The sequence below is a fragment of the Acanthisitta chloris genome, unplaced genomic scaffold (genome assembly GCF_000695815.1).
Source record: "Acanthisitta chloris isolate BGI_N310 unplaced genomic scaffold, ASM69581v1 scaffold12091, whole genome shotgun sequence".
Lineage (NCBI taxonomy): Eukaryota > Metazoa > Chordata > Aves > Passeriformes > Acanthisittidae > Acanthisitta > Acanthisitta chloris.
Genome location: NW_008656563.1, coordinates 28,126 through 49,860, shown reverse-complemented (window position 1 = coordinate 49,860; position 21,735 = coordinate 28,126). Strand labels below are relative to the sequence as shown.

Here is a 21,735-nt window from a genome sequence, read left to right as displayed (position 1 = left end):
AAGAATACTCTTCTCCTAAAATAACAACTGAGAACAGGCAACAGGATGAAGGAGAGGAGATGATTGGAGAACTCAAATCCCTCATCACCAAAGAGCTTGTATGTGCATCCTTTGAGCAAACCTGTGCCCATCTGTTCAGAGGAATGATAAACCCACCGGAAGGCTTGAGAGGAACTATGTCAAATGATGACTTGAAAAAGAAAACACTAAACAAAAGTCCTGACATGAAAGGAAGGAAACCAAACCCTAAATGTTCACTGGGGTAAATGCTGCTACTGCCAGGGACTGACAGGAGCAAGGGACTTCCCTCCTTCTCTCAGCTGTCCCCAAACCAGAGCCCCTTACACCACTCGTTCCCAGCCTTCCTGCAAGCCCCCAGCCTTTCCTGCCCCATGGCTCCTGACTCTCCACTCTTCCACCCCAAACTCGGGACTGGCCATGCTTTTATTAACTACAGTAAGTGCTGCACCATGGAAAGGGCTGTGTAGGAGTGATGTGATGTTGTCTTATAGTCTCTCCAAAATTTGAATGTTAATATTAATTTCCACTAATTCCTGAAGACAGGCAGTGACAGTCCCTCCTCCAGGACACTTAGGACCTGGAATGACAGATGAGCAAATACTAGTGGAAGCAGGCAGCAGTAATAAAAATAGGCCACCAGAGCATAAACTAACCATGTATGAAATTCCTAGGTGCAGCAAGCCAGCTCTTAGATGTAATCACAGCTTGCCACCTGCCTAGCTTATATCTGATAGCAATTATCTGCAGACTTCATAGAGAGGAGAGTTTTACAGAAGAACCTGGAAGAAAATGTACTTCAGCAAGTGCAGCATGATCAACTACTGAATTTTACCTAGTGCAGGCAGAAGTTACAGATCACATTTGCTTGCAAATAAAATGCAGTGTTTATAACTACAGAGGTTTTATCAGCTTACTGTGCAGGCTCACTGTGAGACTGCCTGGAGAATGGCAAGGGAAGGGAAAAGGAGAGAGTTCTAAACCTGGGAAAGAAACCAGTCAGATTCTGCAAACTGACCAGAAAAACCTCTCACTACACTATCAAGACAGCATCTGGATGGAAGAAGCTAGACTGCTACTTCAAGCATTACATTTATTTCTAAGTGAGGAAACCATTAAATACCCAGAATTAAATGGGACAGAACTTATTCAATGTTAATGAACTTACCTGTGAATGTTGTATAGTGTTTGTGGAAATGAAAGAAGTAAACTGAAGCCTGGAAGAGAAAAAGATTAATAAGTAATGCTACACTGATGACCTCAGAGTTCTCTCATATGATAACAGAGCAGTGTGCTATTTTTATGACTCAGTATTCCTGTACTCATTACAGGATATGAAGTGAGTTTGGAGGCTTTAGGCAACAATAAAACCTTCCTCTTTTTTTTCCCAAAGGTTTGCAGCTAGAAATAGTTGCTGATACAGATTTTCTTGTGTAACAAGTGACAGAAGCAGCAAGGTTTTTTTAAAATTCTGATGTAGCTAATAGGTAGGATCAATTATTTTTTATACAGGTTCCTCTGCTGGACCCAGGACAGCCTTATTTCCATGAGCAGCTGTTCATGCAGAAAACCCCCAGTCTGACACCAAAAGGTGTCCAATTGAATATATAAGGACAATTAACCTCAAACAGGGCTGTTCACATTACTGGAGAAATAACAGGTTTATAGTTCAATATTAAGGGTCAACTAATGATCTGTTTTGCTGATACAGTAGCTGAAATGAATTAATTTTCATGGTACGTCCATCATTTGAACAAGTGAGGGACTTTTACTGCTTTCTTTTTAACACAGATGTGGCTTTTCTGGAGCACAGTTTAAATCCAAGAAGCACAAGGAATTCACCTTTGCTAACACTGTGTCCATCTTCGCAGTGCTGCTGCCAGCAGCCCCAGAGCTGCCTGAAGACCCCGTTGTACCCCCTCTAACACCCACATCCAAAATACATTGATCAATCCAGGAGTCAAAGAAAACCTCCAGGAAGAAGTGGAAGTTCGAGATATAAACTAAAAAAGCCACCGTATGAATGAGCCTAACTAGGTGCAAATATGTATATATATAAGACTTTTTTAATCTCTGTGTTTCCCTGTAGAACTCTTTGGTTTGGTTTTTTTATTCCCCAGGTTTTTCCCTGGTCTATTTGCTGCTTGGAGATTGCTCTGGGTAGCACATTTCTGCTTGGCTTTTATATTATAAGGCATGAACATTGGGTTTGGTGCACCAAATTAATACATAATTCCTATTTTGTTATAGGCAAGGAAAGCACTCTGATGTGCTAAACCTTCTGGGTTTGTCCTAAAAAAATCTCATTTAAGAAATGCAGTGTACTGTCTGTACAGAAAAGTAGAAAATTTTAATCGCATTATTAGAAATAATGAATAAAAAAAGAATCAACAAAGGAAAAAGCTGATTTCTGTACTGGGGCTAATGTGGCATAGCAAAGTCTTGAGAAATGTCACTGTTTACCGTTCAGTCCTCATCAAAGACATACCCAAGTGTTTAGCATGCTCTGGCCACAATGGCAACTCAAGAAAAAGAAAGCTAAAAAAAAGAAAAGCAATAGTGGAGCTCAGGATTGTTGGAAAAGAGAAGTAAAAAAAGGATGCAATAGATAATCTGTCTCTCCAGTCTTTCTTGTTATCTTTTAAAGAGAAGGAAACAAAGAACTGGAAAAAAATCCAGCCTGTAAATAATTTCAGGTACTGCGTTATTTTTCATGTTTACTTCTTGGTTTTACTTTTTAAAACAAGGAAGATAAAGAGCTCTGCTTCTCTACCATGGCAGAAACTCCCTATCAAACAGCTGAAGGATGTGCAATGGAAGTAATATCCCAAGTATTTTGCCAATCTTCTACAATTCACAGGCTCAGTGCCTTCAGAGTGATCTGTGTTTAATGTGCACTCCAGTTAGCTATGTTTTCTATTAGGCAGGGAGGGCTAGTTCAATAAAATCTTGAGTTACGTACAGCAGTTCCAACATCTGTATCACATTAGAGCAGACATGAGACAAAACATTGACTCTTGAGGTTAAATCTAAATTTCCTGCTGCAATCCTGAAGTTTGATTTGTTAGGAGAAAAGCAACCGAGAGGAACAGAAATAGAGACTCGAACTAGAAATAGAATTCAAAGAGCAATGGTTGCCAACAATTTGTTATTTTTATGAAGTGCCATTTTAGTTAGAAATAACACACTGACCACAAACAGTCCCCCAGCTAGCTACGAGCCACTCTCCCAACGGGGCAGTTCACCATTTCTCCCCTGTATTTTTCACACGGCTTTGCTTTTAGCAGGGCGAGAGCTGAGGATGCAGCAGGGAAAGCAAAGGGTGTTCCCCCGTTTCTTAGGGGATTTTCAAAATTCCATCATTTCCTACAACATGTTGCTTTCCCATCTTTTTTTAGCTAAGGAGGCCTGGCTTGGGGGCTGCTTTTGGTACTCATTAAGTCCGCTTTTTAATTGGCGTTAAGGATCCCTTTGTGCCCAGGAGCTAAACTGCTGCATCCGCATTGCTGCCATTCCCCGCGGCCTGGGGAACAAAAGGTGCAGCCTGGAAAGCAAACCCACTGCTGCCTCCCTGGCACACAGCCACCCGGCACAGCCCGACTGATGGTCATGGAGCTTTTTTTGGTTTTTAATGTCCTAAACCCACATATTTTACTTTTACATATTTTTTAAAATCAAGTTCGGTGCATTAGACGTTTTTAACACACTGCAGGAACAGAACTCCTGATGTGTTCTTAGAAGCATTACTGCTCTTCGAGTACTTTTTAATTTCTCCTTTAATATTTTCCCATTTCCCAACTGATTGAAAGGCTGAGACCCAGCTGTAAGAACACAGCCCTGCCTATATAAAAGGCAGGAATACAAAATCACAGATGGGTGGCACAGATACACACAGCAATTCTTGCATAACACTAGGCTGAAGGTATCAAGGCCAAATCCTCAGCTTTAGGTACAATCCCATCAACAGCCCTTTGCCTTGCACTATCTCCACTCCCTTTTCAGGGAAATAAACATTTACAAAGCTCTTTATCGGGAATTATGTTGTCTATATTAAAAAAACCCTAAACTAAACCAAAAGCAAACAAATGCTGAAGCATTCAGAAATTCAGGATTAAAGGCCTGTCGGAAATGAAGGTATTATCTTGTTTTCCAAATATATACACAAACACAGATACATACACACACATACACACACAGACACTTATATATGTGTACACACGTGCATAAAACAGATCAAAAGGTAATTCCCATCAATTTTAGTGACAACTTTAGATTTCGTTTGGTGCTTCTGAATTCAGTTCCAAACCAGTAAGATGTTGCATGACATAGCTGAGTAAATTAATAATAGTAATTAAAAAAAAGGCTAGCAGGTGCTGGATACATTTCCCCCTATGTTAGTCCAGACAAACAGTAATCTATTTTAGTTAAATTATACAAGGGCAATTTAAAACCTCATGTAACTAAATGTAAAGACCTGCAGGAAGTCCGTTTGTTTCCCTGACATGCTGCATTACTTATTGTGAGTGTCCTACCTGAGTTAATTTAAGCATTTCTGCAAAACACAGGCTTCCTTGCTGCAGAAAAAGAGAGGGCAGGGCCAGAAACGAACTGCTGACACTCCTGTCAGCCCTAGAAAATGCTGTCTCAGTCACAGCCCTGCACTGGTGCTCAGAGAAGGGCAGACAGGCTGGTGCAGGTAGCTGCGTTTCTGAGAACACAAAGCCTCACAGACTGTAAGCACCACTAAACAAAGAACCAACTCCAAGACTCCTAAACCCATTATTTTTAAACAAGTTATACTGCTTCAAAGGAAGGACAATGTTTATATTAGCTGTTTATCTTCTCCACACCTTTGCTATTGTAAATCCCCTTTGTTGGTAAATTCCTGCCATGTGAATCATCCTTAAACTGTCTCAAGACAAGCACTGAAATATTATTTAAGAACTGGTTTTCCTGATGGTTAAAAGTTCAAAAATGAGACAGTGCAATACAGGGATGTAATTTTAGGTCAACACTGCACTGGAAACTGTGTGAATTTGTTCAGGAGACTACCATCCCTGCTGTGTCCCCCCCCCCAAAATACTCCCCAGAGCATTCATCCCATTTGGAAGGCAGGGAAGAGGTCTGTGCAGACCTTCGACTGGGCACACTGCAGAAGTTGAGCAACTCTCTAACACTAGGCAGTTGTACTTATATTTCAGCCTACAAATAAAATACTATCACTCTCCTCTCACTCTTCAATTGCCCACACCTCCACAGGGCCTGGCCCTTCCCTCTCTAGATTAATAATTCATCACAGTCAATGTTTGCCTTAGAGAAATGGGATGTTGTCATTTACCTTTCTTAGCCAACAGACAAAATATTTAGACTCAAAATAGTCAGGCCTCAATATTAGCTTGGAAAAATATTTAAATACCTTTCCCATGGTTGGTTTTTTGTGTGGCTTTTTTTTTTTTCAAGTTTATTGTGTATTTAGAGCAGCTAGACACATGACAGTATCTCGACACACTGAGTGTTTAGCACACTGACCAGTGCCTGGAATCACGCTTCATCAAAAGATGAACATTTAGAAGCACTTGCAACTGGAACAGCAGCTTTTATAGAACACTGTGACCTCCTCAGGCATGCCTTGAGAAGACAACTCTTTTAATTGATTGTGCAAACAGATAATTGTATATTGAGCTCTCCATTAACTATAAAATTACATCATTATTATGTAAAATGGCAAACTTAAAACCATTTAGTAATTGCAGGGGGAAAAAGGCTTAGAAAATGAGCATATAATTTTCAGACTTAATTGAGCCTCTAAAGTCTGAATAGATTAAGATGAAAAATACACCCAAACTGATCTACACAGTATGAAATGATTTTACAGGGCACTGCCTTCATGCACAAAGTTGACGTAGGTTTTGGATGTTTAGCATCTAAGATATTTCTTGAGTATAAAGATTGCAAAAGGATGCATTTAGTGTGCTTGTTGAAAAGAGATGCATTTATCATGCATGTTGATTTGATACCTTATTTTCAGTGTCTAAGGAAGCAGGAACTGCATTTATCTGTCTTGAACTGAGCTGAAGGTAATAATTAGCATTTGAAGGGATTTAGTACAGACTGAGGAGTTAGTTTATGGATGCAGTGGCTTCTTTGATGTAGTCCTGTTCACACATCATTCTCTTTCTGGGCACAGCAAGAATTGAGCACCAGGGAAATGGTGCCTGTATTTGAAAAGCCCAGGCTGGCTTCCAGAAGGACTACCAGGAGTGCTCCCTTGTTTGACCTCCTCCTGGGGCTCCCACCACCTCTGAAATGACTTCTCACAGCTACCACCACCACACTCACTCCCACCTGTACTCTGCGTGCCGTGACACTGCTCTGCCTCCGGCCTGCAGCGCTTTGGCTTTCTGGGGTATTGTTCTGACTGCTTCAGATGAGTTGCTCCGAACATGAACTCAACAGCTTTCTTAATGTATATCTCAAGTGACAGGTGAGTATTTCACACCCTTTACTATAACAAAGTCTTGTACAATCTGTCACAACAATGCCTTAATAAATGTTAACGTGGTGACAGACATGAAGAAGCCAACGCGTGTTAACCACACTTTTCGAACAGGAGTGGTCAAAGCCTGTTGGAGCAATAACATTTTGAAAACATATCACTGAATGTTTAATCTTTCAACTAGCTATCATTAAGGCAGGACCATCAGCCACTCTGCAGCGGGAACCATAGAAATCACTACAGAATGACTAATCCTTATGGGACAAAAACACCTTATAATTTGGCCATGCCTCCTAAACCTTTTGTGACAGTGACAAAAGGGCAGGCTGCTGATCACCCATGGCAAGGACTTCTGTGTCCTCCTTGATACAGAGGATGCAGGACAGTGTAAAGGCACTGTTTTAGATGTATAACTTTGCTTTGCCACTATGACAGAATCCAAATACTTGGCATGTTTCAAATGTTACGGTGTGGTCTCATCGTTAGTTTTTTGCTGCTGTTTTATATACTTAAGTAGCTCAGAGAAGAGTGAACCTCAAGAAACACCCTCTGCAGAAGTCAGAACAGAACCCAATCCAATGCACATCATAGGAAAGAAATTCTGAATGCTTTGCCCCATCTCTAAAAGTTTAAGTTTCAGATCTCTGACAGACCACAGTACTTTATTCACAGTTCATGTTCAAACCTGTACTTTGAAAATTTGTCTCAGCTTTGCCATAGGTTTCAGTACCCAGATCTGGGCACTGTTGACCAGATAAAGTGGACTCAAATGTGATACCACGTCTGGATTACAGAATTGTCTGCCCCATGCACCACACACTGATGAAATTCAACATACCCACTCCCTGCTTTAGTGATCCTTTACCCTCAAAACTTATTCTTGTAGTTGTGATTAATACTGAAGAAAGCAAGAAATGTTCTGTGCATCCAGGAGTCATTTTTCCCAACATGCCTTCCTAAGGAATGAAGCTGACATAACATTACCTGTTTGTATACATCCCACCCTAAGTTCTGAGCCCTCTGGTCAATTATGAACAAATTTAACAGATTGAAAGAAATTTCCTGTAAGACCCATGTCTCTAGTGAGGAGAGGATTGCGGCCTCAACTCAAAATTTATTAGACATTCTAAAATCTATCTCATAGACACCAAGTATGAATGTCTCAAGCATGGGAAACGCTTCATTCAGAACATGCACCTCCAAGTCATTTAACAGCACTGTGAGACAGAATCCATCATCAATTAGTAATGCTGCTCCCTCAACTACTGATACCTGGCTGTCAGTGTAAATCTTCCTATGAAATCTACTACAGCAGTACTAGACTTTATGTGCAGGACTGACTGTTTTAAAATGCTTATTGTAAATATTTTATATTGCTCTCAACCTGATAGCACAGTGACAGGGAATGTTAGGCATTCAGGATGCCCTGAAGGGGTGAAAATAAATTATAGCTCTCACCCCAGTGATGCCCTTTGAAGGGACCCTAGTTGGCTAGATAATGCTATGGGACACTGGTTAAATCCCAAGAGAGCTTTTGGAGTGTCATCCACAGGAGCCTTGAAGTGCAGAAGTAATTAGTTCCAGATGAGCACACAGGCACATAACTTTAGAAGGGTCTGGCTGCTTTCAGGCAAGGAGAGAAAAGGCACTTCTGCCTAGAAGACAGGACAACATCTGTGGAAACAGCAGAAGGAGCTTCTTTGTTGGTTTGGTGTCCAGCTACATGTATGTTTTGGAGCTAAGTACGGAACTGCATTCACTGCCTGTGAAAATTACAGGTTTGTGTTTGCTGGGTAGCTGAAAAATTCCCATAAAATACTATGCAGAAGTTTCTCTGTTTCACAGGGCAGTCCTCTGAGGTCACTACTCAGCAGCCCAAGACTTGGCTTTCCTACAGGTGTTCACAGTGTGCCAGACAGTTCCCAGCCTCTCTGGGAGGCTTTCCTAAAACATCTAATCTAAACACCAGTATTGGTGCACTTTCATGTATATCTTTGTGTGTTCTGGCACCTGATAAAAACTCCATTACTTTCAATGAGTGAGTGTCACCTGGTGATACCACAGCTTCCTCTGAGGAGGTGCTTTTGCAGAGTTCATCCTTAGGTTATACATGGGCTATTTTTTCCCCCTAGAAGCTCCAGGAGAGACATCTGAAAAACACTCTTGTGTATCTCATTTGGATTTCTTCCCACTACAGAAGGTACAAGCTATAGCCCAGCTGTTCTTGGAGAAGCTCAGCAGCTGAACTCCTGTTGTGTACAGAACAGTAAAAGCACCAAATGAATGCCAAGCATTGATGGAGCAGCTACAGGTCCATTGTTAGAGGGATCACTGGTGACTACTAAATGCCATCAGATGGTTAAGGACAGACAGTTATGGTTTAATGGCTCCTCTCAGGATCCTGGGAACCTAACTGTAAAAAGCAATGAGAGGCTCACTACATTGCTTTGTTTTTAACTAGCCACAAAGGCATTTAGCTGAGCATGCCAGAGTGGGCTCTCCAACACAAATGGTTCTGGCTGAGCAAGTCACACTTACTGCAGTCTCTCTAAGGGAGAGAATGATTTAATCTTCCTGGCTGCTTGGCCCCGGTGTAGGTTAGACCAGTACTTTTCTGCAGTCACAGTGTGGTCCTGCAATTACCACAAGCTTCTAAAATCTCTATATATCCAGAGTCACTGCACACAAGTTATCCAGTGATAACCACCTTAATTGTTATTGCTGAGCTGAAATTCAAGTGTGTGGTGAAATGACAGTGCTTTCTGGATCTGTATGATCTTCAGTGGAATGATTCTACTTTTTCAACATTTAGATCCAGTGTCTGCTTTTAGGATATATACCAAGCAATGTGATGATTCCATAACACATAGTCAACCAAGATAATTTCTTGCATACTTTAAACCCGCATTTAACTATAATTAAGCTGCAAAAGTTGCCACGTGAGGGTGCAAGAGATGATGATTTTAGAGAAACCTTTTAGCTCTTAAGCCTACTCTGCTTGGGACAATGATGAAAGAAATACTCAATTCTGTGCATTCATGCAAGCATACCACAGAAGACAGGAGCGGTACTTCTTTTTAATACCAATGGAACAATCCATCAAGCCTTGCTTTGCAGCTGGTTTTGGTAGAGTATAAAAAATGATGCTCACTTCTGCAGATCTGATGAGCTGACATGCTTCCCTACCACAAACCTTTCTACTATCTTGAATAGTTTGAGTTAAACCTTCATCCATGGCTTCCCAAGTGCAAGGGCAGCCATTGGTGTACTCACTGAATGGGCTGTCGTGTGCCTTAGTGACAGGACCCAAAGCAGTGATGTGCACAGCACAGAACAAGCATGTTTAATGGACTGGGCCCTGCTAGCACCTAACACCAGCACTGGTCTAACCTGACGCCTTGGGGTGAGCCACCATCCATCTCCTCTGGACCTGCAGAACCACTTGGAGAGCACAAATCACTCCCTATCTACAGCTACACCTCTGTCAAGCTGAATAATTCACTGACTGCTGAAAAGGCAACCACTGCTTTTTCCCCTTTCCTTCTCTTTCTTCAAGGTGCTTAAATCATACCTGACAAGGAAAAGACTGTATAATCTTGGTCATACACAACCAGTTTTATATTCTGGGTAAAGCACAAACCCATGTCCTTGCACATCCTGCTCATCAGAAAGCACACCCTGAGCACAGGATCCTTTCCAATATGGGAATTCTGGGAAGCACTGCTGGGGCAGGAGGTGGGACCTGCTGAAGACCTTGCCATAGGAAAAGGGTGGTGAGAGCACGTATTAATGTAGTGGATTCAAGAGTGCCCCCCAAATTCTCAAATGGCTTTTATCAACTTGACATTGGGTGAGCACATATATCCAAGTCCTCCATTTGACCCAAGGGTAGAAGATGTTTCTTGGGATCTAAGTCCTGAGTGTTTGTGCCAAACAGGCATTTTGGTGCCCTCTTCTCATACCTTGTATGCTCATATAAGAATCCCTACAATGTATATGCTAATTTCTTCATCTTCCAAGCAACACATCAAAGCCATTTTGCATACACACATTTTTAGCCAAGACTACCATGTTTTTAACTCATTAAAATGTAACTGCTCTTGTTCTCAGTCTAGTTCTAGCAGCAGAAAAACATTCCATATTTATTTCAAATGACACTGACAGTATCAAATAATGAGCAAATAGGCTATCACTGTGTATGAAAAATGCATTACTCTTGTTTGGAGAGTAATGTGAAAGAAGAGCTTAGAAACCACCTGGCTCTTATTCACATTTACAGTTGTTCCTCTGAGATTGTTTAAATAATGCCATCATTCCTTCTATTCATAATGTTTTGGAACATCGAGTGCTACAGGCCAAAACATTAAACTTAAAATACATGTAAACGTAAGTGACATTTTACCTGAGTGACATGAGGAGCTCTTGAGACTTTGGGAGCCAGCCAGCCAGCAACCAGCACTGAACTGCACATTCAGACACAGCACTTTCTGTATTACTTGTGTGCAACACAGTAATTCAGTGAGGAAAAAATTTCACAAAATGATCTAATTTTTCAAAGTTTTCTACTATTAGCCCTTTTAATCATCCCTCTTCATGTGTTTTTTGGACCAGCTAACATTCACAAAGGGAATAAAAAGAGGGAAATCTAATAAATATCTAATCAAAATAATTAAAAAGCTGTAGATTTTTGCATAGATGTGGACACTTACCTATAAGCAGAATTACTAGTACATCTGTAATGTAATAACCAAACAGCAAAGGCTTCTGCCAGACTTCCACCCCGACAGCACTGGTGAGCAGATATGCTGCTATTAATACCTACAGAAAAAAAGATAACCTATTTTCAATCCTTTATTTCTAAAGGCACAGAATTTGTCTTATCATCTTCATACAAATGCAAAAGTAAAACAAAGAGAAATCTGTTATTTACCTCCTGTCTCCACTTGAACTTAAGCTTCCATCCCAAAACAATCACTTCTAATCAGTGAAGCAGATTGCAGAGCTACCAACAGATTTATTTAAAACATACAAAATATGGTGAGCAAGCAACTTCCCTGCTGATGTGTGCACCTGTTTGCCTGTGGTATTACCAATTTACCTGCTCAAAACACCTGAGTTCTAAATCCCTTCTTAATGCCAGGTCTCCCTGTTGCACATGCACTTTATCAGTTTTGGATACAGACTTCAGAATTAGCAATGTGGTTATTTCTGCAGCTCAGTCCCCTGAACTAATCATATCAGAATAACTGGGGGGGGGGAACCCTAAGCTCATCTGAAATAATTTTTAAAAGAATCAGCTGAGTGTGAAAAATGAAAAGGAGGGGAACAAGGTAAAGTCTTCCCTGGTTTTTAATTTGTTTGACAGACAGCATTATTACAGGATACACAAAGAAACACATAGTCAGATGTCATCAGGAGTGAAAGGATGCATACACAAGAGTGATTAATAGCAGAACACTGATGTTGCTTAACTCCTTATTTCATATAAATAACACTCTATGTGACTTCACTTATGTCTCTGTATTTAAATTCAAGATTCTTGCCCTATCAGTATGTAGCTCTTTAAGAGCTTTTGCTTGGAGGTGGCATGGCAGAACTGGATGTTTGAATCACCTGTGCAAGAACAAGCAGCACAACAGATCTACAACGAAGAGCAGGCACTAGTGAGTGTTACATCTTGGGCCACTGAAGACAGTGAGGCAAATTTTGTTCTAAATGAAGGACATGTATAATGGGTTTTGCAATCCACTACATCAGGGCTAACATTTGGCTTTCTGAAGAAGTTGCATTATATTACCCATAAGACATGACAGATAGAATCCTGACCCCATCAAAGCTGATGGCAAAACTCCAACTGGCTTTGACAGAGCCTGAATTTACCCTCACACGTTGAATCCTGAACAGACTTTCTTGGCAAGTGATAAAAGAGGAACTCCGGTATTATCCATTATTACAGTCAGTACTTTTGGCAGGGGAAACATGAGCATCGCTGTCAGATGTCAGCACACGGCTAGGAACAGGATTGTGGATGCAATGGGCTCTCTCAGGGAATGCCCTGCCCTGGGATTTGGTGATGCAGCACTGAGATTGAGACTGCCTCTTATTTAACAGATGTAGTGCATGAAAAAACACTCATTGGTTTCAAATTTTTGATGCGTTGTTTTTTAAGGACTCATCACTTTGACTTCACTGAGGCAGTCCCAAAGACCTCCTTTAGAGAGCTGGGAGGATGAGAAAATGGCTGTGTCCCTTGATCTAGGCTATATTAGCAAAAAAATAAAAGAAATGTGAAGCTGTGCTCCTAAGTGTTCCTACTTAAGAAAGGATGGCCAAGTTTTTACTCATCTCTACCATCCATCAGCTTTATTACTTTTCAGACATAAATGCACTTTTTAGCAAGTAAAAATAATTGCAGCCTTTTGTAAAATGAGAACTCCAAACAGAGTTAGCACAAGTGAGGACTACAGGTAGTGTCAGATGTATACAATCTTGGATTCCAACTCACTGCAGCATCTAACCAGGAACATTTCTGGCTTGCCAAGGCCTTATCTGTGAGGATGGGGAGTACTTAAGCTGAGAAAAATCTGGAAATACAAGGTGTTAATCTGTAGGTCCTTTGATATGGCTGACAGCAGGACAGCTTAGCTTCTGAGCAGTGGCTCCCTGCTTGTCACAATTTTATAAGTAACAGCAACATATTCACCTTTGTTCCTCTGTAAAATCAGAATAGCTTCTTTGATGTGGCACTCAGAAAGCTCTACATAACCATGAGGCAGTGCAACCCCTCAAAGTCTCCTAACTTCTACCTTTTAACTGTTCTCTGAAGTATCTGATTTTTTTTAATTGTCTTTCCACTGTTGCAGGTGTTAAGTTTTGTGACCACAGTATTTTAGATTGTGTGCACATTTATTTTCTTTCTCCTACATGACTTACCATTTCTGTTTTGCACACAAGCACATTTAGTATGCTGTGTGATATACTACACAGTGAATAAAAATAATGAAGCATTTTCTCATCTTTTACAAACAATGTAGATATGCTTTTAAATTCTTTATGATTCTACAAAAAATTACATTAATTTTACCACAGTATTTGATTTCACTAGCATACTGCAACAGCATTAATTGTTCATGTGTTGAAATATTTTCCATTAACACAGTGCTCACACTGAACATCTATAAAGCAAAGTAATTTAAAATACAAGGTTATTTTTTTCTTCTGAAAATAAATGTGACACTTGGCTAAAAAAGTAAGAATAATTTCTTACAAGCGATTTCAATAGGAGTTAGCTTTAGTGTCATGTGCAATTTTTCCATTTCAATTTTTTCTCAGTATTTTTTTCAATAAATAGTTGAAGGTTGCAAATGTCACCTAGGAAAAGGTTTTCTTAAAATGATCACATTGCTAAAGGCACATGGAAGATTAATTAACGAAGAAAGGTTTGCACAGAATCACAGTCTGTGGCTAAGAGTGATGCAATCTGCTGCAGGCAGAGCCTGTGCACAGTAGGTTCTTCTGTTTAAATCTCACATGGATACACCATGGGGTTTCCCCTCAGATAACTAAGTATTGAGCTCAGTTTCCAGCCACGTCCAGAGGCTGCTGAAGAACACACCATGGCCTGGCCAGCACTGCTTCCACACCACTATGGGTTCTCTTCCACAATTCCAGTGTGCTCCTTACCTTTGGAACTAAACAATAATATTATTTCTCCACAAGAAAGACTATGCTTTCCACAGACACTCGAGATTTGAAAAACTCTGCAAGTGAGTGTCTTTTTAACTAAAACTGAATCGTGAATCCTAATATTGTGACCAAAGAATGACATGTTTGTGTCTTCATTTTGCTTTCTAACAGTGAACTTTTTCTGCCCCTCAGAAGAGGCAGAAATTTTTTCAAGATGTGATGTGCACTATGCACTGCTTGGGATTTCTCTGCCAGTTCCTGAAACACTTACTGCCATGGTACCTCCCCAGAAAAGGTCGTATGAAACATATGTCAGGATGAGTTTCGTAAAAAGTTTACAAAAGAAAACTGGATATACAACATCAAAAAAAAATAACCTTCTCCTGCCTTGACTGAAAGGAATGAGAAAAGGAATTTCTACAATGTTTCCAGCTGCTGCCTGCATTGTGCACTTCATTTAGTCAGCACTCCAAGGCAGGCAGAGTGTTCTCCCTGAGACTAATCTAGGTGGTACTGTCCAAAGCCATCGGGAAGAAGCAGCTGGGAAAGCATCTCAAACCAAAACCCCAGGGCTCATGGTCCAAGCATCCATCCCTGCAGCCATGAATCTATACAGGACTTCTGGCCATCCCCTCCTTACACGGCCAAGGGCTGGGCCAGAGAGAGCTGCCTGCTGCCTTTCACATTTTGCTGCCTGTGCTTCTTTTGAGCTTGCCCTCTTGGCTGGGGAGAGGGAGAGGAAGTAGAGTGGAATTGTCTGGGTCACTCCAGCGCTCACACAGCTCTTATTTCCACTTTTCAACTTTTATTTAAGAATATAAAAGGTACCTCCTGTTACACCTAAGGCAGCACCAATATAAGTGGAGGTATCGTTACATCATATTAAAGAAAAATTATCATTTTGCTCCCCTAATATGAACTCAACTGTGGTGGCTTATGAAAAACAACAACAGGATTAGGGGAGCATTTCATTAGGGGAATAATAAATTTTTCAGGAGGAAAATAGATTTCTTTTAAAAATGAAGAGCATGTCTGTGAAAATTAACATACAGCAAGAAGCCTGAAATTTTAATTTCTCAGGAAACCTTTGTCTGCTTTCTTCACCAAGAAACTTAATTTGCAGATATTAGCTGTCTTTGGTTGGGCTTGTGACAAAAATAAAAGTCCTTGCTTTCACAAGTTGTGTCCAAGAGAATTTCTCATGGATTACAGCAGAGGTTTATTTTTTAGCCTTTTTTTCAGACTATGACTTTTGGGGGTTTCAATAGGTCTGCTTCCTCAAAAATGTATGAAAATTGTCTAGATGCTATAGAGGCTCCTCTCCCTGCACCTTTTTCTGCCCAGCCAGGAATCAGCACAAGATAGCTCCTTGTGCTGGAGGAATGAGAGAGAGGAAGAGTTTTCCCCTGCTGTAGACACCTCCTCCTCGATTCTGGATCTACAAATATAAGAGTCCTCTGACCAAGCATCTCTCAGACACATTACAGCCGTTTTTGAAGTTTACAAACCACAGCTTCCTGTAAATGGCTGTCTGCTGTAATCAAAGCTAATTGGAGTGCCAATTACAGCCCAGCGAGCGTAATTGGGTTACCAATTCTGATGAGTCATCAAGTCACAGAAAAATGTGATCTGCATAAGTCCCATAAATTTCTCTATTTATAATGAGTTATTTTTTTCATGAGGAACAGCAGCTCTTTTTACACCACAGTTGAGGCAGAGCCCATGATCAGGCTGTCTGTGTTTATACACAGCAGAGCTGACTCAGCAGCAGTATCCTGGGAGCCACATGCCAGTTAAGTATTCATTAAGGTCAACAGTTATCTATTTGCACACTTCTACTAACTACTATATTTCTTGAGTTTCATGGTGATAACGAACCCCGAAGTTCCTGGCTACCATCAAATTTAAAAGCAGAAGCAGGGGACTAGACCACCTGACTGACATGCCAATGCAACAGCATCGAGGTGTCAGTGAAACTACTGAAGACAGAACAGAGAGATGCCTTCCTGCAGCAATCCAGCTGGGAATGCCACGGAGGAAATAGTGAACTAAACACTGGGAATCAATCTGAAAGCAGCCTGCAAGTGCTTGTGCACTCTCTGCTTCTAAACACGACTGTGGGAATATCTGGCAGAGAAGCAGTGGGGGAAAAAAACCAGCAAGGGGAACATTACCTTTTTTACTCATCATCAGCAATTTGCTATTGTCCCCAGTATCCTCTCCTCCAAGTAACTGGAAATGAAGAGCTACCTTTAATAGTGCACACACACCATACAAAATTTGCTGAATGGCTTTACAAAGCAAGAGCCATTTTTAAGGGGAATTTAAGATCTTTTACTAGACTAGTTAGTACAACTGGGAAAAAAAAAATTATGTACTTTCTCGTGTGTGTGAAATACAGTCTGGACTAATGGAAAAAATACTACCTTGAGCTACGAATCCTGTCTTGTCCTTGTTCATAGGCAATCACAACTACAGAAGCAACTTTTTACAGGTGGGAAAACTGACATACAGGGATTTCCACAGTACACAGCACTGTTGATGATTGTGCTAAAGAGCATCAAAAAAATCCTTACATTTACAAGCATATCACTTTGACTGTAGCCAAATCATCACAGAAGTTCCTAGTAAGCAAGCATGCAGGACAGCAACTCAGCATCAGAGGGGAACAGGAAATAGCACTTGTTAGCACCTTGCATCCCAGTTAATCAAAGCAGTTTACAAACTTTACTGACATTCAGCCTTACCACAAATCTGTCAGGCAGGGAAATGTTATTACCATTACTTCCCAGACAGGAAAGCAGTGCCAGAGGCATAGGCACTGAGTTAACAGTACTACTCTGCCAGTTGATACCCATTCCCATATTTAACCACCAATACAGTTTGGATGCCGTAGCAATCCAGCAGAGCTTTCTAAACATTCACAAGTACAGTGATCATCTGAGCAACAAGTAAAATTGGTTTGAATATAGCTATTCCTCTCCTGCTGGAAGAGCTTCACTAGGAAGCCTTACACAGACATGGCTGCAACTTGCAGACCAGCTGGATGCCTAATGTCTTAGTGTTGAGCCAACTTCTTCTCCCAGAACCTACTTTCTTCTAAGGGACAACACAGATGCACCACAGCTGGACCACCATCTCTGAGAAACCGCTGGATTCTGATTATGTTTACAGCAATACATCTGCAGCCATTAATTCAAATACTAGATTTCCATTAAAACATATTTGAGTATTTGTCAAACTTCTTTTCAATTATGTATATTTGGCTATACCTTTCATCTCATGCCTGTGACAGGAAGCTCAGAAGGCCATTACTGTGCTCTTCAGGCTGCAAGAGCTTGACTGTCTAAGAAAAAAATAAGCCAGCCCAGAAATCCCAGTGCTGGGCCCTTGGCAGTGCACTGAGCTTGTTACTACTGCTACTCATTTGTACACTGAGGACATCACTTGCCATGGTGCCCTGGGCACATTTCTGAAGAGGTGCACCTCAGGGTAGGGTTGTAAACCAGTCAAGAGCTCAGCTGGGACTGACTGTGGGCTGATACATAATCCATGTTACTGAATGACATCCACTACAACTTTTTGAAATCCATGACATGACTTTGACTTTTTTTCAAGGGTAGAACTCACTTGACAACCGTTAATACTTGCTGTAAAGGTACAATGCTACTTCCATTACCATATTTGATGTAAAATGGGGTAGAATTGAGAAAGTCTAATAGTGTATAGCAGTGTAATCACTGTTAATAGGTACTAATAGGGCTATTTTACATCATGCCTCAGAACCCACTGTTGGGAGAAAAAAAAAATCGCTTATGGCTTCAGATAGCATAATAATTCTTGTTAATACCACAAATCAAATGCAGTTAAATGACATTCTCATGGGCACTATCTGGATGCTAAGCTTACTGCAAGTCTTTTATCTCCTGCAAGGCAATGAATCTCTGATGATGACAACCTGCTCAAGAGTATCCCCTTTATTGCAAATGCGAGAAATATTTCTGCATTTCTTTCAGGGTTATGCAGTTTCACATATTTCAATATCTCAGCCAAATATATTTGCCTTGAGCTCTATTTTTCTATTTCTTTAATATTATGAAAACACTAATGTAGTTTAAAAAGATAAAATCAAAACAAGAATGATAAATACTTACCACTTGGCTTATATCGTATCCCCAAGGAAGAAAAAGAACTCCTGTGTTGTATTTCTCCCAGTGGGAACACATGAAGTTAAACAGGACAATGCTTAAATATATATACATTGTATATACAGAAACTCCAGTCTTCCCATTGTCACGGGAACAGACAGAGAAAAAAGAAAGGACAAAAATGGAGGTAGCCCAGCTATCCAGACCATGGTCAAATAGTTCTCCCAGAGGAGTACTGGAATGAGTCCTTCGAGCATGTTTCCCATCTATGGAGTCTAGAAATATCGGAAAAGGAAAAAAGAATTAGAGCACAACAAAAGGAGCAACTTTCTTCATATACACTTCGCTACTGCCATATATAACATATGGGAAAAATACACCAATGACAGCAAACTGAAGCACAGCAAACTTCTCAATACCAACAGGTTAGGATTGCTCATAAAATACTTGTTTCAGTTATCAAGTAATTCTTCTGTCCTTACCTCAGCTTTGAAACTAAATGCTCATCCTTGTGAGCTTTAGCAAGACAAGTCTTAATTACTGCCCCAGTAGTCTGTAAATGGTTTTATGTCAGTCCTTGCAATCAGTTTCAAGTGCTAAAAAGTGTCCATAGGGCTTCTTGCCTCTCCATTGGTGTTGTGGACCCTCTGAGCCTTCAGACCACTTGTGAGGGAAATTCACTAAGGCGTTTAAGTTGCCTGATGCTAAATGCCTCAATGACTAACAGTTACGTGACAGCCTCAAGCAGAAAATTTCACAAAATTTGTATTTATGCCTACGTATATTTTAAAGTGTCTTTTGGTTGAAATCTTAGTATACGAGAATGCGCCCAGGTGGCCAAGGTGACCAATGCCATCCTGGCTTGTATGGGAAATAGTGTAGCCAGCAGGACTGCTCTCCTGTGCTTGCCACTGGCGAGGCCACACCTGGAATCCCATGTTCAGTTCTGGGCACCTCAATACGAAGAGGACATTGAGGTGCTGGAGCATGTCCAGAGAAGGGCAACGGAGCTGGTGAAGGGTCTGGAGCACAAGTCTTATGGGGAGTGGCTGAAGGAGCTGGGGTGATTAGCCTAGAGAAAATGAGGCTCAGGGGTGACTGATTGCTCTCTACAACTACCTGAAAGAGGTTGTAGCCAGGTGGGGGCTGGTCTCTTCTAGGCAACAAGTGATAGGACAAGAGGAAATGGCCTGAAGTTGTCCCAGTTGAAGTTTAGATTGTGTATTAGGAAAACTTTCTTCATTGAAAGGGTTGCCGAGCATTGGAACAGGCTGCCCATGGAAGTGGCATCCCTGGAGGCATTTGAAAGATGTGTAGATGTTGCACTTGGGGACATGGTGGACTTGGCAGTGCTGTGTTAATGGGTGGGCTTGATGATCTCCAAGGTCTTTTCTGAAAGGTATGACTCTATGATTCCAAGAATACCTTGTTAAGGTGCATTATGTGTTGATCACTTTTAATACCTGAGTGCTTGAAAGATGCTCAAACACTGTACTGGACCTCACTCTGAGGATGTAGTTGGGCAATATGGTTTGAGCTGATCTGACAGCTCACTGCTGTTGAACAGGGGGACCTGTAGCCTGTTCAGCTGGTGGAAAGGCAGCAAACATGTTTTCTTCTGGGTCACTGAACAAAATTGGTGCTGCGAATGGTACAAAAAGCAAGGGAGATGGCACAAGGGAGGGGTGATGTATACAGGGAGGAGGGAGGGGGTCTAGCAGCTGTAACCTTTCTTAGTTGTATTGCCAAACCATACCCTTAGGCTGTTCTCTGAGACTGTGCTGGTGAGAAATATTTTCCTCTAAAAGTCAAGCATAAAGATGCAGGATGAACCTCTTAGGAAAATGCACACAGAACAAACCTTACAGATTACTTCTTCTCGTCCTGAATCTCAAAATAACATGGAGGGGTTTTTTTAATTTTTAATGTTACTTGGAAGGTAGTACAGCTAACAATTATTGGCTATTGATAGCTTTAACAACCCAAAACTGACTAGAGGTACGACTCAGCAGAGTGAGACCAAAGACTCCACAGCTGCTATGGATCATATGCTACTTTACTCCTCCAGATTATTTGGCAGTACTCTGAGTTTTGTTTAATGTAAATGTACTTCAGGGACCTAAAGCAGGAAAACATGGGATTTCATTTTGTACAGATTTTAGGCTATCTCTCTATTGTAATACCTAAGCAGCTGTGAGATATCCTCCGCTCAAATACAAATCTCTTGAGACAGTTCTCACAACTCTAAAAATTAAGTATCTCATAGAGGATTTCAAATATAGTTTGCTCCCTTCTAGAGACACATTCTCTCTCTATTAACATTACCATTGAATTTTCAGCATCTTACTACAATGCACAGAAAGAAAACTGTAAGCTTGAGGTTACTTAAATAATGTTGCTATAAATGCAGAAATTCCTCCTACCATTAAAGAATACTTCTGAAACTTAACTAGCAAATAAGTATGTAAATAAGCCTGAACAGCAGAGCTTTTACTTTTTAAAAATGAGAATGTTGGAAGATTTGTCTGTTCATAAATTATTTTAGGTTGTCACAAAAGCATATTCACATTAGATACTAAAATATGTACATCACAGTGAAAGAGTGGTTCTCATTTTGCAAGAACTTTAGTTTAGGTAAAAGAGGCTTATAATGGTGTTATAAAATACAGTACTTCTAATTACAATGGGCAAGGAGAAAAATACAGGAACTATATGACACATACATAAAATCAGACTTTCAAAAATCTTCAACTACATTTTCCATGTAGTTTCATTAGCTTCTTAAGAGACTGAAAATATTTTCTGGTGGAGGTGTCAGTTTGAAATCATTCACACCCACAATGGTGCATGTTCAGTAGTGGACATACACTGTCCCAGGCTTGCATTGCTTTAGAATTCTTTAATTATGATTTTGTCTCCTAAAGCTTCACAAATATTCAGTTTTGTTAAAGTTTATATAACTTTTAAAGAGTGGAATGCAAAATAACAGCAAAGAGTACTCTGTGTTATGGAAAGGGAAGATAGCAAACCACCTTAAAAAAGGGGGAGAAAAAAGAGCAGCATGCTAGGGAATTGGAGAGAGTAACTGTATCATTAAAAAGAAGCTGAGAGAGATTACAGCTGCATATTTGGTTAGTTATTATGGCTCTTCGCAGTCTTCCAAAGGGAAAACTTTGGCCATGCAGAATTAAATCTGAGACTAAATACTTCATGAAGTGGCTTGGACAGCAGACATAAAAATCTACATATACATTAGTTCATCATAGCTTTGACTGTCAACATTGTATTCCTTGCCTTCCAAGTACTAAGAACTATAGGCCTCACTGGCAAATACCATCTACATTAAGAATCTCAGAAGCTGAACTTCCAATGAGCTTTCTGGAGTAT

At 40.5% G+C, this 21,735-nt stretch overlaps 1 protein-coding gene across 1 annotated transcript in view; it reads right to left on the bottom strand.

The window, feature by feature from the left end:
• Positions 1 to 21,735, bottom strand: part of LOC103811414 (ethanolaminephosphotransferase 1-like) — a 40,590-nt gene that overhangs the window by 6,153 nt on the left and 12,702 nt on the right. The window contains exons 4-6 of the mRNA XM_009084383.1: positions 18,355 to 18,623; positions 11,224 to 11,332; positions 1,187 to 1,235 (exon numbers count right to left, since the gene is read on the bottom strand). Of these exons, the coding sequence (XP_009082631.1) occupies positions 1,187 to 1,235; positions 11,224 to 11,332; positions 18,355 to 18,623 (427 nt within the window). The remainder of the gene's footprint in view (positions 1 to 1,186; positions 1,236 to 11,223; positions 11,333 to 18,354; positions 18,624 to 21,735) is intronic.